The 13891-nt window shown below is 53.0% G+C and overlaps 1 protein-coding gene across 12 annotated transcripts in view; it reads right to left on the bottom strand.

Annotated features, from left to right (window-relative positions):
- The window catches only part of TRIOBP (TRIO and F-actin binding protein), a 76971-nt gene that overhangs the window by 62457 nt on the left and 623 nt on the right, over nt 1–13891 (bottom strand). For all 12 annotated transcript variants that reach the window (XM_063723051.1, XM_054543412.2, XM_054543411.2 and 9 more), the window contains exons 2-4: nt 13777–13885; nt 10016–10189; nt 338–477 (exon numbers count right to left, since the gene is read on the bottom strand). In XM_063723051.1, the coding sequence (XP_063579121.1) occupies nt 338–477; nt 10016–10129 (254 nt within the window). In that variant the 5' untranslated portion in view covers nt 10130–10189; nt 13777–13885. The remainder of the gene's footprint in view (nt 1–337; nt 478–10015; nt 10190–13776; nt 13886–13891) is intronic.

The following is a 13891-nucleotide window of genomic DNA, read 5'->3' as shown; positions in this document are numbered from 1 at the left end:
ACAGCAAGGTGGGTGCACAGCAGCCACACCCCTGGGGCAAAGTTGAGCTCGGTCTTAGGAGGTTATGGGGTGGGCAGGGCCCCTGGGAGAGACAGCCAGGATTGGGGAGGGGAGGCTCAGCCACCCAAGTGCAAACAGGGTGGTGTGATCTGAGTTCTTCCTGTGGGCCCAAGGAGCATGCCCACCACCCACCTGTGCCTAGGTTTGGAGGACTGACCACATGACCCATGCCAGCAGCCATTAGAGACAGGCGCTGCCTTGGGGAAGGAGTGCAAATGGGAAGGGCAAGGGCATTCCACCCCATGAAGCCCTTCGCGGGCCCTGGGACTCTACCCACCTCTTGGGCTCTGGCCTGAGGCCCGGGTCCGCCACAGACTGGCAGCCGGAGGTTGAGGCGCTGAGTGGGTCCTCAGGGGCAGGCGGGCATCGAGGCAGGTCGCAGTAGGGCACCTCAGCACCTGAAGGGCTCCTGAGCTCCTGGGCCAGGGTTGGAGAGAGGAGACAGCTCAGCGCCCACGTGGGGGCTCCCGTCCCCCTGCACAGCCCCTCCCGGTGGCGTGGGAGTCTCCAGGCATCTCCTCCGGGGATCTTGCACTTCTCAAGGAGCTGCCCATCAGGCTGGAAGCGCCCCTTGGGACTCAAGCCGAGGGCTGGCTGAGGTACCTGGTGTGTGCCTGCACACGTGCGTGTACACATATGGGCCTTGGAGCAGGTATGTGTGTGGATAAAGGCCTGGTATTGGGGGCAAATGTGTGCACATAGGTGGAGCGAGCTTTTGCGCATGCGTGTCTACGCAGGTCCCGCGGGTACACCGATCTGTATGTTTGCATCAGTGCAAGTTCATGTATACATGCATGTATGTGTGTGCGCCCCAGAACGAGGTGGATAGAAGGATCCACCAGGGTCTTTTGCGGCCAAAAGACAAGGGCGAGGAGGAAGGATTAGGCTGGCTGAGAGAAGGGAGAGGTCTGAGGGAGGAAGGGGCAGTTTGATGGTAGAGGAGGTGGGAAAACAAGGTCTGGGAGGACAGAAGAGATTTGCCCCACTAAAGGAGAGGCAGGGGCTCCAGGGCTGGAGGGTCAAGGCCCCAGGAAAAGGGCGCGGGCTAGAGCCAGCTGCCCACTCCTCTCTCCCTCTGCCCTTGGCAAGGCCACACCTGTGAAGGCTGGTCTGGTGCTGGGCTCAACAGGGGGGAACGGCTGCTCACCTCCAGAGCCCCCCCACAATTCCTCCCTACCTCTGGAGGGCGGCAGTTCCCTCCCCTGGTGGTGGGAGACAGCGGCCATGGCACCCTGCGCCCCGCCTCCTCTCAGATTACCTGGGCTGCGGGCTCTGGCGGTGGTGGCGGCTGTCGGCTGTCAGCACCCTCGTCCCCGGGGGGCTCCGGCTCAGGCCCCCACGCTGCTGCCCTCCCAGGCCCCGACTCCGGGCTGTGGTGGCAGCAGCAGCCGAGGCAGTGGAAACCTTAGAGGGGCCGGCTTCGGGAGCAGGGGCCCCTCATTACTGTTTCATAAGCCAGGCCCCAGCCAAGAACAATGAAGGACATGAAACCGCAGGAACCCGATCCCAGCAGCTCACCTGAGAGCCGGGAGGGGCAGGAGCCTGGGCCTGGGATCCCTGGGGACCCTGGAGCCCACAGCCCAGGGCCAAGGCAGCAGCCTGGTTGGCACCACAGGGTGGGCACAGGCTCTCCAGGTTCCAAGAAGGCCACTGCTGGGGTCAGGCAGTGCCAAGAAGTTGGGTTGGGATGTCTGCCGTGACATCCAGGCCAGGGAGGCCCGGTGGGATTCAGTTTCGCCCCCTGCCCTGCAGCCAGATTCTGATCAGAGCTCGGCAGCAGGAGGTGTCAGATCCACAGCCGGGCCTGGCGCCTTGGCCACCCAGGGGACGGCACAGCAGAAATGAGAGACTTGCCAGGCATCAGCCAGGGGTCTCTGCCCCGCCAGGCCCAGCAGGAGCCCTAGCCTGATGTGACACCTCATCCTGGCTTTCACTCCAGCCCCCGTCACCACCCCACACCACCCACTTGATTGGGCCCCACGGTCAGTCCCCAGCTCTGATTTCCTGTCTGGCGGGTCAGCACTGGCTCTGGCCTCAGATGGACCTCGGGCCCCATCCTGGCTCCTCCACTTCCCGGCTGGTGACCTCAGGCCGATGACTTCCTCTTTCGGAGCATTGTTTTCTCCTCTTGGAAATGGAGGCTGAGAAGCGACCAAGACCTGGGCCACGTGACTTATCCTCTCTGTGCCTCAGTTATCTCATCTACAAAACCGGCAGGATAGCGGGACCCACCTCCTAGGGTGTTCTGAGAATTAAATGAGTTAATATTTGTAAAGGGCTTTTTTTTTTTTTGAGACAGAGTCTCGCTCTTGTAGCCCAGGTTAGAGTGCAATGGCGCAGTCTTGGCTCACTGCAACCTTCACCTCCTGGGTTCAAGCAATTCTTCTGCCTCAGCCACCCCAGTAGCTGTGATTACAGGTGCCCGACACCACGCCTGGCTAATTTTTCTATTTTTAGTAGAGACAGGGGTTTGCCATGTTGGCCAGGCTGGTCTCGAACTCCTGATGGCAGGTGATCTGCCTGCCTTGGCCAAAGTGCTGGGATTATAGGCGTGAGCCACTGTGCCCAGCCCCTAAAAAAATTTTATTAAATAGACAAGGTTTTGCCATGTTGCCCAGGCTAGTCACAAACTCCTGGGCTCAATCAATCCTCCCACCTTGGATGCCCAAAGTGCTGGGATTATGGATGTGAGCCACTGTACCGAGCCAATTTTTTTTTTTTTTTTTTTTTTTTGAGACAGAGTCTTACTTTGTTGCCCAGGCTGGAGTGCAGTGGTGCGATCTTGGCTCACTGCAACCTCCACCTCCCAGGTTCAAGCGATTCTCATGCCTCAGCCTCCTGAGTAGCTGGGACTATAGGTGCACACCACCATGCCTGGGTAATTTATATATATATATTATTTATTTATTTATTTATTTATTTTTGAGACAGAGTCTCGCTCTGTCGCCCAGGCTGGGGTGCAGTGGCGCCATCTCGGCTCACTGCAAGCTCTGCCTCCAGGGTTCATGCCATTCTGCCTCAGCCTCCTGAGTAGCTGGGACTACAGGTGCCCTCCACCATGCCCAGCTAATTTTTGTATGTTTAGTAGAGATGGGGTTTCACCGCATTGCCCAGGCTGGTCTCAAACTCCTGAGCTCAAGTTGGTCATCCTGCCTCAGTCTCTCAAAGCACTGGGATTACAGGCACGAGCCACCGTGCCTGGCCTCAATTTTTTTTGTGTGGGTGAGACAGAGTCTCACTCTGTTGCCCAGGCTAGAGTGCAGTGGCATGATCTCGGCTCACTGCAAGCTCCGCCTCCCGGGTTCACGCCATTCTCCTGCCTCAGCCTCCCGAGTAGCTGGAACTACAGACGCCTGCCACCACGCCCGGCTAATTTTTTGTATTTTTAGTAGAGACAGGGTTTCACCGTGTTAGCCAGATGGTCTCGATCTCCTGACCTCGTGATCCGCCCGCCTCGGCCTCCCAAAGTGCTGGGATTACAGGTGTGAGCCACCGCGCCCTGTCTTTTTTTTTTTTTGGGACAGAGTCTTACTCTGTCACCTAGGCTGGAGTGCAATGGCACGATCTCAGCTCACTGCAACCTCCGCCTCCTGAGTTCAAGAGATTCTCTTGCCTCAGCCTCCTGAGTAGCTGGGATTTCAGGGGCCCGCCACCACACCCAGCTAATTTTTGTATTTTTAGTAGAGATGGGGTTTCACCATGTTGGCCAGGGTGGTCTCGAACTCCTGACCTCAGGTGATCCACCTGCCTCAGCCTCCCAAAATGCTGAGATTACAGGCGTGAGCCACCACGCCCAGCCAATTTTTTTTTTAAACATACAGATTTTTTGACTCCATGTTGGAAATCTCTTGACCTAAAGCTAGAGGCAAACATGGCCAAGGGTCCAGAATCCTTGGAGGAAAAATGGGCTAAATTTGGTCCCTGGAGACCTGTGGTGACAGAGAGATGGGGAGAGAGTGGGTGAGGCAGACACAGTCAGCCAGGGGAGACCCGCCCCAACCCCAGCAGCAGCATCTGAGGGTGACGGGAAAAAAAACCCACCCATTCCTTCAATGCCTGACCACGTGGCACCATGGAATAGGTCCAAAGTGGCAGAGGAGTGCACGGGCAGGCAGGTGGAAGAGGCTGGAAGAGGCAGTTGCCATCTTCTGGGGCCCAGGAGGTTTTTTTTTGTTGTTTTTTTGTTTTTGTTTTTGTTTTTTGAGATGGAGTTTTTCGTTCTTGTTGCCCAGGCTGGAGTGCAGTGGCCAGATCTCGGCTCACTGCAACCTCTGCCTCCTGGATTCAAGCAATTCTCCTGCCTCAGCCTCCTGAGTAGCTGGGATTACAGGCATCCGCCACCTGTTAATTTTTGTATTTTTGTATTTTTAGTACAGTCAGGATTTCACCATGCTAGTCAGGCTAGTCTCAAACTCCTGACCTCAGGTGATCCACCCGCCTCGGCCTCCCAAAGTGCTGGGATTACAGGCATGAGCCACCACGCCCAGCCCAATGTCAGTTTTTTACTATCACATCTGGTACACAGGGAGCTGCTTCCTGCCCAGAGGTGGGTCCCAGGGCCTGACTCGGAGACACAACAGTCACCCCTCATGCATTTGCCAAAGGAGAGTTTGTATCATCTTGATCAAGAGATCATGATGATCTCTTGATCATCATCAGAGCAACTGGAAGCTCAAGAAAGTGGAGTATTTGATGTCGTGTCCCTCTCTGATCTTTTTTTTTTTTTTTTTTCCAGATAGAGTCTTGCTCTGGCAGTGGCATGATCACAGTGCACTGCAGCCTCGATCTCCTGGGCTCAAACGATCCTCCTGCCTCAGCCTCCCAAGTAGCTGGGACTGCAGGCATGCACCACTACACCCAGTTCATTTTTTGTTTTGTAGAGATGGGATCTCACTTTGTTACCTAGGCTGGTCTTGAACTCCTGGTTTCAAGCCATCCTTCAGCCTCGGCCTCCTAAAGTGCTGTGATCACAGGCGGGAGCCATTGTGCCTGGCCCCCTCTCTTGAAACCATCTCTGGTCTTGGCTCCTGGGGAGGAGGAGCACACTGTGGGGTTTGCCTCCTAGCCTCTGGCCTTATTGGCTGTCTCTGCTGATTCCCTGGCCTCCACCCAGGCTTGTTCTCATCTCATTCCACACTTTCCTCCGCAGACGACAGGCTCATCCGTGAGCAAGACTTTGGTCAGTGACAGATCCTGAAGACTCGCAGGCCTCCATCTCCCGTGATGGTCTGGCTCTGAGCTCCAGCTCCCCCAATTCACTAACCACCCCCTCATCTCCACTGTGTCCTGCTGACACCCCACACCATGCCCCAGACAACTCCAAACAGACCTCCCAACCCAAGTACCCTGCCTGGAGAAATGATAGGAGTCAGCCATGGGTTTCTCCCCTCCCTCACCCCCAAATCCTGTAGATGTGCCTGCTCAATTAGTTCGGAAATGTGTCCATTTGCCTCCATCTCAAAGCCCCAATCATCTCTGGCACCGATGAGTACGTGCACCTTTTCCTGGCGGGTCACCTGATTCACTCTCACCACCCTGCCCTCCGTTCTCTCTGCCCAGCAATCAGAGTGACTGTGAAAAATGCAAATCAAAGCATGTCACTCCCTTATTTGAAATCTTCTGTGGCTTAGCCGGGCGAGGTGGCTCACACCTGTAATCTCAGCACTTTGGGAGGCCAAGGAGGGCAGATTGCTTGAGGCCAGGAGTTCAAGACCAGCCTGAGCGGCATGGTGAAACCCCATCTCTACTAAAAATACAAAAATTAACTGGGTGTGGTAGCGCATGCCTGTAGTCTCAGCTACTTGGGAGGCTGAGGCAGGAGAATTGCTTGAACCTGGGAGGCGGAGGTTGCAGTGAGCGGAGATCACGCCTCTGCACTCCAGCCTGGGTGACAGAGCGAGACTCCATCTCAAAAAAAAAAACAAAAACAAAATAGAAAAAAACCTCAGAATCTTTGTCCACAAAGCCGCACAAGGCCAGTGAGACCAGGCCTCCTCACATTCTCCATCCTTGTCCTATAGCTCCTCTGTGCCCCCCTCTTGCTGTCCTCTCCAGCCCAATGTGCAGCCTCCTTTCTGCCTCAGGGCCTTTGCATAGTCTTTGTTTGTTTGTTTTGTTTTGAGAGGATTCTCGCTCTGTTGCCCAGGCTGGAGTACAGTGGTGCAATCTTGGCTCACTGCAACCTCCGCCTCCTGGGTTCAAGAGATTCTCCTGCCTCAGCCTCCTAAGTACCTGGGATTATAGGCACCCGCCACCACACGTGGCTAATTTGTGTATTTTTAATAGAGATGGGGTTTCACCATGTTGGCCAGGGTGGTCTTGAACTCCTGACCTCAGGTGATCCACCCGTCTCAGCCTCCTAAAGTGTGGAGATTACAGGCATGAACCACTGCACCCGACCTGTTTGTTTGTTTTGTTTTTGAGACAAGGTCTCATTCTGTTGCCCAGGCTGGAGTGCACTGGCATGCTCATGGCTCACTGCAACCTTGAACTCCTGGGCTCCAGTAATCCTCCCACATCAGCCTTCTGAGTAGCTGGGACTACAGGTGTGGACCATTCTGCCTGGCTAATTTTTTTTTTTTTTTTTTTTTTTTTTAGAAATGGGGTCTCACTGTGCTGCCCAGGCTGGTCTCAAACTCCTGAGTTCAAGTGATCTTCCTGCCTCAGCCTCCCAAAGTGCTGGGATTACAGGCGTGAGCTGCCGTGCCAGGCTGGCCTTTACACATTCTCCTTCCTTCCTCTCCTCTTCCTGCAGTTTCACTAACTAATGCTAATGCCTGCATAGCCTTTACCAAGCAGCTGAAATGTCATTGTTTTTGGAGAAACTTTCCCCAATGCCCTATCCTTTACCCTCCTGCCACTTACTGTTCCTTTATACATTTATTACAACCAAGATTAAATAATCATGTGCATTTCTCTTGCTAGACTGTAAGCCCCATGAAGACAAGCCAGGGATGTGTCCCTTTCTCCTCCTTTCCTCCTCCCTCTCCCCCCTCCCTCCCCCTTCCCGTCCCCCTTCCCCTCCCCCTCCCCCTCCCTGTTTTCTGTACTGCTGTGTTCTGTTCTGAGACAGGGTCCAACTCTGTCACCCAGGCTGAAATACGGTAATGCGATCACGGCTCACTGCAGCCTCCTCCTCCCAGTCTCAGGTGATCCTCCCACCTCAGCCTCCTGAGTAACTGAGACTATAGCCGCATCCCACTATGCCCAGCTAATTTTTTAAATTTTTTGTAGAGATGGGGTTTTGCCATGTTGCCAGGATTGTCTCAAACTCCAAGTGATCCACCCACCTTGGCCTCCCAAAGTGCTGGGATTACAGGAGTGAGTCACTGCGCCCGGCTGTGCCTTTCTGATTTATCATGATTTCCCCATCATCTAGCATAATGCCTGGCACATTTTAAGCACCTATTCAGTATGTATGAATTTGTGAGCTGACCCAAGGTCTCAGGTGGGAAATGGTAGGATTGAGACTAGAACTCAGACCAGCCTGAATCCAGGGCTCTCCTGTTCCATGCTTGCCATCTTCCCAACCACTGGGAGAAGGTCATTTGCATGAAAGATGGACTCCCAGGCATCTGTTTCCTGAACCTGAACTTGCAGGTGAGCACAGGAGAGCTATTATTGGAGGTATCAAGACTGGTAGAAGCTGGGCGCGGTGGCTCATGCCTGTAATCCCAGCACTTTGGGAGGTCGAGGTGGGCGAATAACGAGGTCAGGAAGATCGAGGCCATCCTGGCTAACACGGTGAAACCCTGTCTCTACTAAAAAGACAAAAAATTAGCTGGGCATGGTGGCAGGTGCCTGTAGTCCCAGCTACTTTCAGGAGGCTGAGGCAGGAAAATGGCATGAACCTGGGAGGCGGAGCTTGCAGTGAGCCCAGATCGCGCCACTGCACTCCAGCCTGGGCAACAGAGTGAGACTCCGTCTCAAAAAAAAAAAAAAAAAAAAAGAGGACCTTCAGACCCCAATGCGAATGACGAAGCCATGGGGGGTCAAGGTTGGAAGGGCCCTCGGAGGTTCATGGGTCCCAGGTTTCTCATTGCGTGTGTATCAGGTGCTCTGTGTTTACATGCATGGAGGCTTGGCAGCAGACTACGTCAATCACAAAGTCAGAAAAGGACTCTTCTTCACTCCTTCAATAACTTGAAGAAGAAAATCTCGGCCAGGCGCAGTGGCTCACGCCTGTAATCCCAGCACTTTGGGAAGCCGAGGCAGGCAGATCACGAGGTCAGGAGTTCGAGACCAGCCTGACCAACATGGTGAAACCCTGTCTCTACTAAAGACACAAAAATTAGCTGGGCGTGGTGGTGGGCACCTGTAATCCCAGGTACTTAGGAGGCTGAGGCAGGAGTATCACTTGAACCTGGGAGACGGAGGTTGCAGTGAACCGAGATTGAGCCACTGAACTCCAGCCTGGCGACAGAGAGAGACTCCATCTCAAATGAAAAAAAAAGAAAGAAAAAAAAAATGACTCTTCTTCAATCCTTCAATAACTTGAAGAAGAGAATCTTCAGACCAGGTGCAGTGTCTCACACCTGTAATCCCTGCAGTTACGGAGGTTGAGGCGGGAGGATCACTTGAGCCCAGGAATTTGAGACCAGCCCTGGCAACATAGTAAGATCCCATCTTTACAAGAAAATTAGCTGGCCATGGTGGCATGTGCCTGTAGTCCCTGCTACTCAGGAGGCCAAGATGGGAAGATCATTTGAGCCTGGGAGGTCGAGGCTACAGTAAGCCATGTACTGTAGGTTGGACCACTGCACTCCAGCCCGGGCTACAGAGCAAGACCCTATCTCCAAAAAAAAAAAAAAGAGAGAAAGAAAATCTCTAGATGATGCTGGTATATTCTTAACATCTCTCTAACATCTGCTAATCTCCCTTTTTGACAAAGAGACAGCAGGATGCAAGCTCAGAGGCTTCCATAGAAAACACTCTCGAGGCCGGGCGCGGTGGCTCACACCTGTAATCCCAACACTTTGGGAGGCTGAGGTGGGTGGATCACCTGAGGTCAGGAGTTTAAGACCAGCCTGGCCAATATGGCGAAACCCCGTTTCTACTAAAAATACAAAAATTAGCTGGGCATGGTGGCAGGCACCTGTAATCCCAACTACTTGGGAGGCTGAGGCAGGAGGATCGCTTGAACCCAGGAGGCAGAGGTTGCAGTGAGCTGAGATCACACCATTGCCATTGCACTCTAGCCCGGGCGACAGAGTGAGACTCTGTCTCAAAAAAAAAAAAAAGAAAAAGAAAACAGTCTTGAGTTAGGGTGTAATGACATTTCTGTTTTGTTTTTCCTTTTTATACCTTTCTTCTCTTTTGTTTTGTTTTGTTTTTTGAGACAGTTTCACTCTGTTGCCCAGGCTGGAGTGCAATGGCGCGATCTCGGCTCACCACAACCTCCGCCTCCCAGGTTCAAGTGATTCTCCTGCCTCAGCCTCCCAAGTAGCTGGGATTACAGGCATGCACCACCATGCCCAGCTAATTTTCACCATGTTGGCCAGGCTGGTTTCAAACTCCCGACCTTGGGTGATCCACCCGCCTCGGCCTCCCAAAGTGCTGGGATTACAGGCGTGAGCTACTGCGCCCAGCCTCTACCTTTCTTCTTAACTTCTTCTTCTTAACAGGAAATAATTCTAGTTTTCTACTTGTGTTGATGATGTGAAGTTTTGTTTCAGTAGAAGGGGAAAAAGATGTTGATTTAAAGAATAACAAAGTAGGTAACAGATTAGATGAGGCTACGGTAACAATCGTATCATATAAGCAGGAGGAAAGTGACTGAAGATTGTGAAACATTCACATGGTGCAACCACTTCATGGCAATGTGGGAAAACTGAGGCTCTGCCTGGGAGGAAGGCCAGCATCTGGGTTCAACTGCAAGTCAGCAGACACCACAGGCCCAGTCCTTCACCCATGCCCCCATCCCAAACCACCCCAACCACGTGGAAAACTGGCCCACCTGGTATCTTGCTCCATGGGCCTCTTCAGGGTGGAAGCAGTTTTGACAGCGGTTCTGGGTAAGCATGTTGGCCTCAAAGTGTTCACACGGGGCATCCCCAGGCACCTCCTCCATATTGGGTGAGTCAAGCCAGGGCAGTTCCTATGATCCAATGGCTGACCCTCTAGGTGAGGCCTGGCAAAAATGAGGGGGAGGCAAAGACCAGATGACTGGCTGGCCACTCACCTGAACCCCAGCCCCAGTTGCCCCAGTTTCCAGACAAGGACCAAGGAAATAAGGTTACTCATCCATTCCTTTGGGTGTTCCTGTTCTCCATCCATTCCTGTTCATTTATTCACTCAACAAACACTCACTAAGTACCTACTAAGCACCAGGCATCCTGCCAGCATTTGATGTGTGATTTCTAGTCCTTACTGCAGTGTTGCTGAAAGTGCACACCAAGGACTCTGCATTACACCCTCCTACGCTGTTCATAAAAATGCAGATACCAGGCCGGGCACAGTGGCTGATGCCTGTAATCCCAGCACTTTGGGAGGCCAAGGTGGGCCGATCACTTGAGGTCAGGAATTCAAGACCAGCCTGGCCAATATGGTGAAACCCCATCACTACTAAAAATACAAAAATCAGCCAGTGTGATGGTGCATGCCTGTAATCCCAGCTACTTGGGAGCCTGAGGCAGGAGAATGGCTTGAACCCAGGAGGCGGAGGCTGCAGTGAGCCGAGATCGCGCCATTGCACTCCAGCCTGGGCGACAGAGTGAGACTTCATCTCAAAACAAAAAACAAAAAAAAGCAGATTGCAGCTGGGCCCATCGTGGGCGGATCATTTGAGCCCAAGAGTTCAAGACCAGCCTAAGCAACTGGCGAAACCCCGTCTCTACAGAAAATACAAAAATTAGCTGGGCCGGGTGGTGCAGGCCTGTGGTCCCTGCTACTCAGGAGGCTGAAGTTGGGAGGATCAGCTGAGTCTGGGAGGTCGAGGCTGCAGTGAGCTGTGACCGTGCCACTGCACTGAAGGAAAAAAAAAAGCAGATTTCAGCTGGGTAAGATGGTGTGCACCTGCAGTCCAAGCTACTCGGGAGGCAGAGGTGGGAGAATCTCTTGAGCCCAGGAGTTTGAGGTGGTAGTGTGCTATAATTGCACCTGTGAATAGTTACAGCACTCCAGCCTAGGCAACATAGCAAGACCCCATCTCAAAAAAAAATCTAGATTCCCCTTTCTCTCTCCCAATTCACCCAGTTAGAATCTCCAAGAGACTGAGGTCTGGGGCTGTGCGTGTTAAAGAAGTGATTCCAGCCAGGGGTGGTGGTTCACGCCTGTAATCCCAGCACTTTGGGAGGCTGAGGCGGGCAGATCACTTGAGGCCAGGAGTTCAAGACCAGCCTGGCCAACATGGTGAAACCCCGCCTCTACTAAATACAAAAATTAGCTGGGCATGGTAGCGCGCACCTGTAGTCCCAGCTACTTGGGAGGCTGAGGCACAAGAATCGCTTGAACCTGGGAGGCAGAGGTAGCAGTGAGTGGAAAGCGTGCCACTTCACTCCAGCCTGAGAACAAAGCGAGACTCCATCTTAAAATAAATAAATAAATAAAAATGAAAATGAAGTGATTCCTGGCCAGGCGCTGTGGCTTACGCCTATAATCCCAGCACTTTGGGAGGCCGAGGCGGGCAGATCACCTGAGGTCAGGAGTTCGAGACCAGCCTGGCCAACATAGCCAAACCCTGTCTCTACTAAAAATACAAAATTAGCCAGGCATGGTGGTATGCACCTGTAGTCCCAGTTACTCGGGAGGCTGGGGCAGGAGAATCGCTTGAACCCAGGAGGCGGAGGTTGCAGTGAGCCGAGATTGTGCCACTGTACTCCAGCCTGGGTGACAAGAGTGAGACTCTGCCTTTAAAAAAAAAAAAAAAAAAAAAAAGTGATTCCCCAGGTGATTCTAGTACACCTCAAAGTTTGAGTGTCCTTGTCTTATAGCTACTCTGCATTGTAGATCAAATTAATGCCAATTTTAGATCAGGCAACTAAGGCTCAGAAAGGTTCCTTCGGTCACTGAAGGTCGCAGTGGCTGATTCAAATCCAGGGCTGTGTGTGTCCCTGCTCTCCCGGAGGTGGAAGTGAGGAGCACTGGATCATACTGCCAACTCGCACAGGTCCCTTGGGAAGCACAGGGAGGGAGGCAAAAAGCTGACCAGGTCTTTTCAGAGTTGAGGATGACGTCTTTGACAAATGTGAACAGCCTAAAGTCACACAGCAAGTTTGTGGCAGAGCTTAGCCAAAAAGAAATCCTAATGTGTTTTTGTTTTGTTTTGTTTTGTTTTTTTGAGACGAAGTCTCTCTCTGTCGCCCAGGCTGGAGTGCCGTGATGTGATCTTGGCTCACTCGGCTCACTGCAACCTCCGCCTCCTGGGTTCAAGCAATTCTACCTCAGCCTCCCCAGTAGTATCTGGGATCACAGGCATGCACCATCACGCCTGGCTAATTTTTGTATTTTTAGTAGCAACGGGGTTTCGCCATGTTGGCCAGGTGAACTCCTGACCTCAGGTGATCCGCCCCCTTCGGCCTCCCAAAATGCTGGGATTACAGGTGTGAGCCACTGCACCTGGCCCCTAATGTCTTTTTTGGGGAGGTGGGGGCAGGGTCTTGCTCTGTCACCCAGGCTGGAGTGCAGTGGCTCGATCATAGCTCCTTGCAACCTCAAACTCCCGGGCTCAAATGATTCTCCTGCCTCAGTCTCCCCAGTAACTGGGACTACAGGTGTATGCCACCATGCCCAGTTAATTTTTTAATTTTTTCTTTTGTATAAATGGGCTCTTGGCCCGGTGTGGTGGCTCACGCCTATAATCCCAGCACTTTGGGAGGCTGAGGCAGGCAGATCACTTGAGGCCAGGAATTCAAGACCAGCCTGGCCAACATGATGAAACCCTGTCTCTACTAAAACTATAAAAATTAGTTGGGCGTGGTGGCGCATGCCTGTAATCCCAGCTACTCGAGAGGCCGGGGCAAGAGAATTGCTTGAACCCAGGAGGTGGAGGTTGCAGTGGAGCTAAGATCGCCCCGCTGCACTCCAGCCTGGGCAACAGTGTGTCTCAAAAAAAAAAAAAAAGCCTCTTGCTGTGTTACCCAGGCTGGTTTTGAACTCCTAACTCCTGACCTCAAGTAATCCTCCTCCTTCAGCCCCTCAAAGTGCTGGGATTACAGGTGTGAAGCATCACACCCTTCTGAAACCCTGGTATCTCTTTTTTTTTTTTTTTTTTTTTGAGACGGAATCCCGCTCTATCACCCAGGCTCGAGTGCAGTGGTGAGATCTTGGCTCACTGCAACCTCTGCCTCCTGGATTCAAGCAATTCTCCTACCTCAGCCTCCCAAGTAGCTGGGATTACAGGCATGTGCCACCATGCCCAGATAATTTTTTTTGTATTTTTAGTAGAGACGAGGTTTCACCATATTGGCCAGGCTGGTCTTGAACTCCTGACCTTGTGAGCCACCCACCTCGACCTCCCAAAGTGCTGGGATTACAGGCGTGAGCCACCGCGCCCGCCTGCCCTGGTGTCTTAACTTGTGCAAGGTTCTCCTTTCTGGGTGCCCCTAAGGCCACCAACATCCATGCCTGGAGTGGAGCTGGGTCAGGAGAGTCACTTAAAGATGCCCTTCCCACCCACACAGAGCCCCAGGGGGAGGGTGGGGGGTGGGAGGAACCCAACATCCCAAAACACCTGCAGCTTTTGGTGCCCCCAGGTCACCTGCCCACATCCATCCTCACCTGCTGTGTTCCAGGGGATCAGGCTTTTGTGGCCAATCTTGGTGGAGAGCTGAGGAATTTCACCTCTTCCCCTGGGACAGCCAGGGCCAAGGCTCCTCCATCATCAGACCTGGAG

Source organism: Pongo abelii, chromosome 23 (assembly GCF_028885655.2).
Source record: "Pongo abelii isolate AG06213 chromosome 23, NHGRI_mPonAbe1-v2.0_pri, whole genome shotgun sequence".
Classification (NCBI taxonomy): domain Eukaryota; kingdom Metazoa; phylum Chordata; class Mammalia; order Primates; family Hominidae; genus Pongo; species Pongo abelii.
Note: the sequence above shows the minus strand (reverse complement) of the source record. Positions and strands in the feature narration are given on the sequence as shown.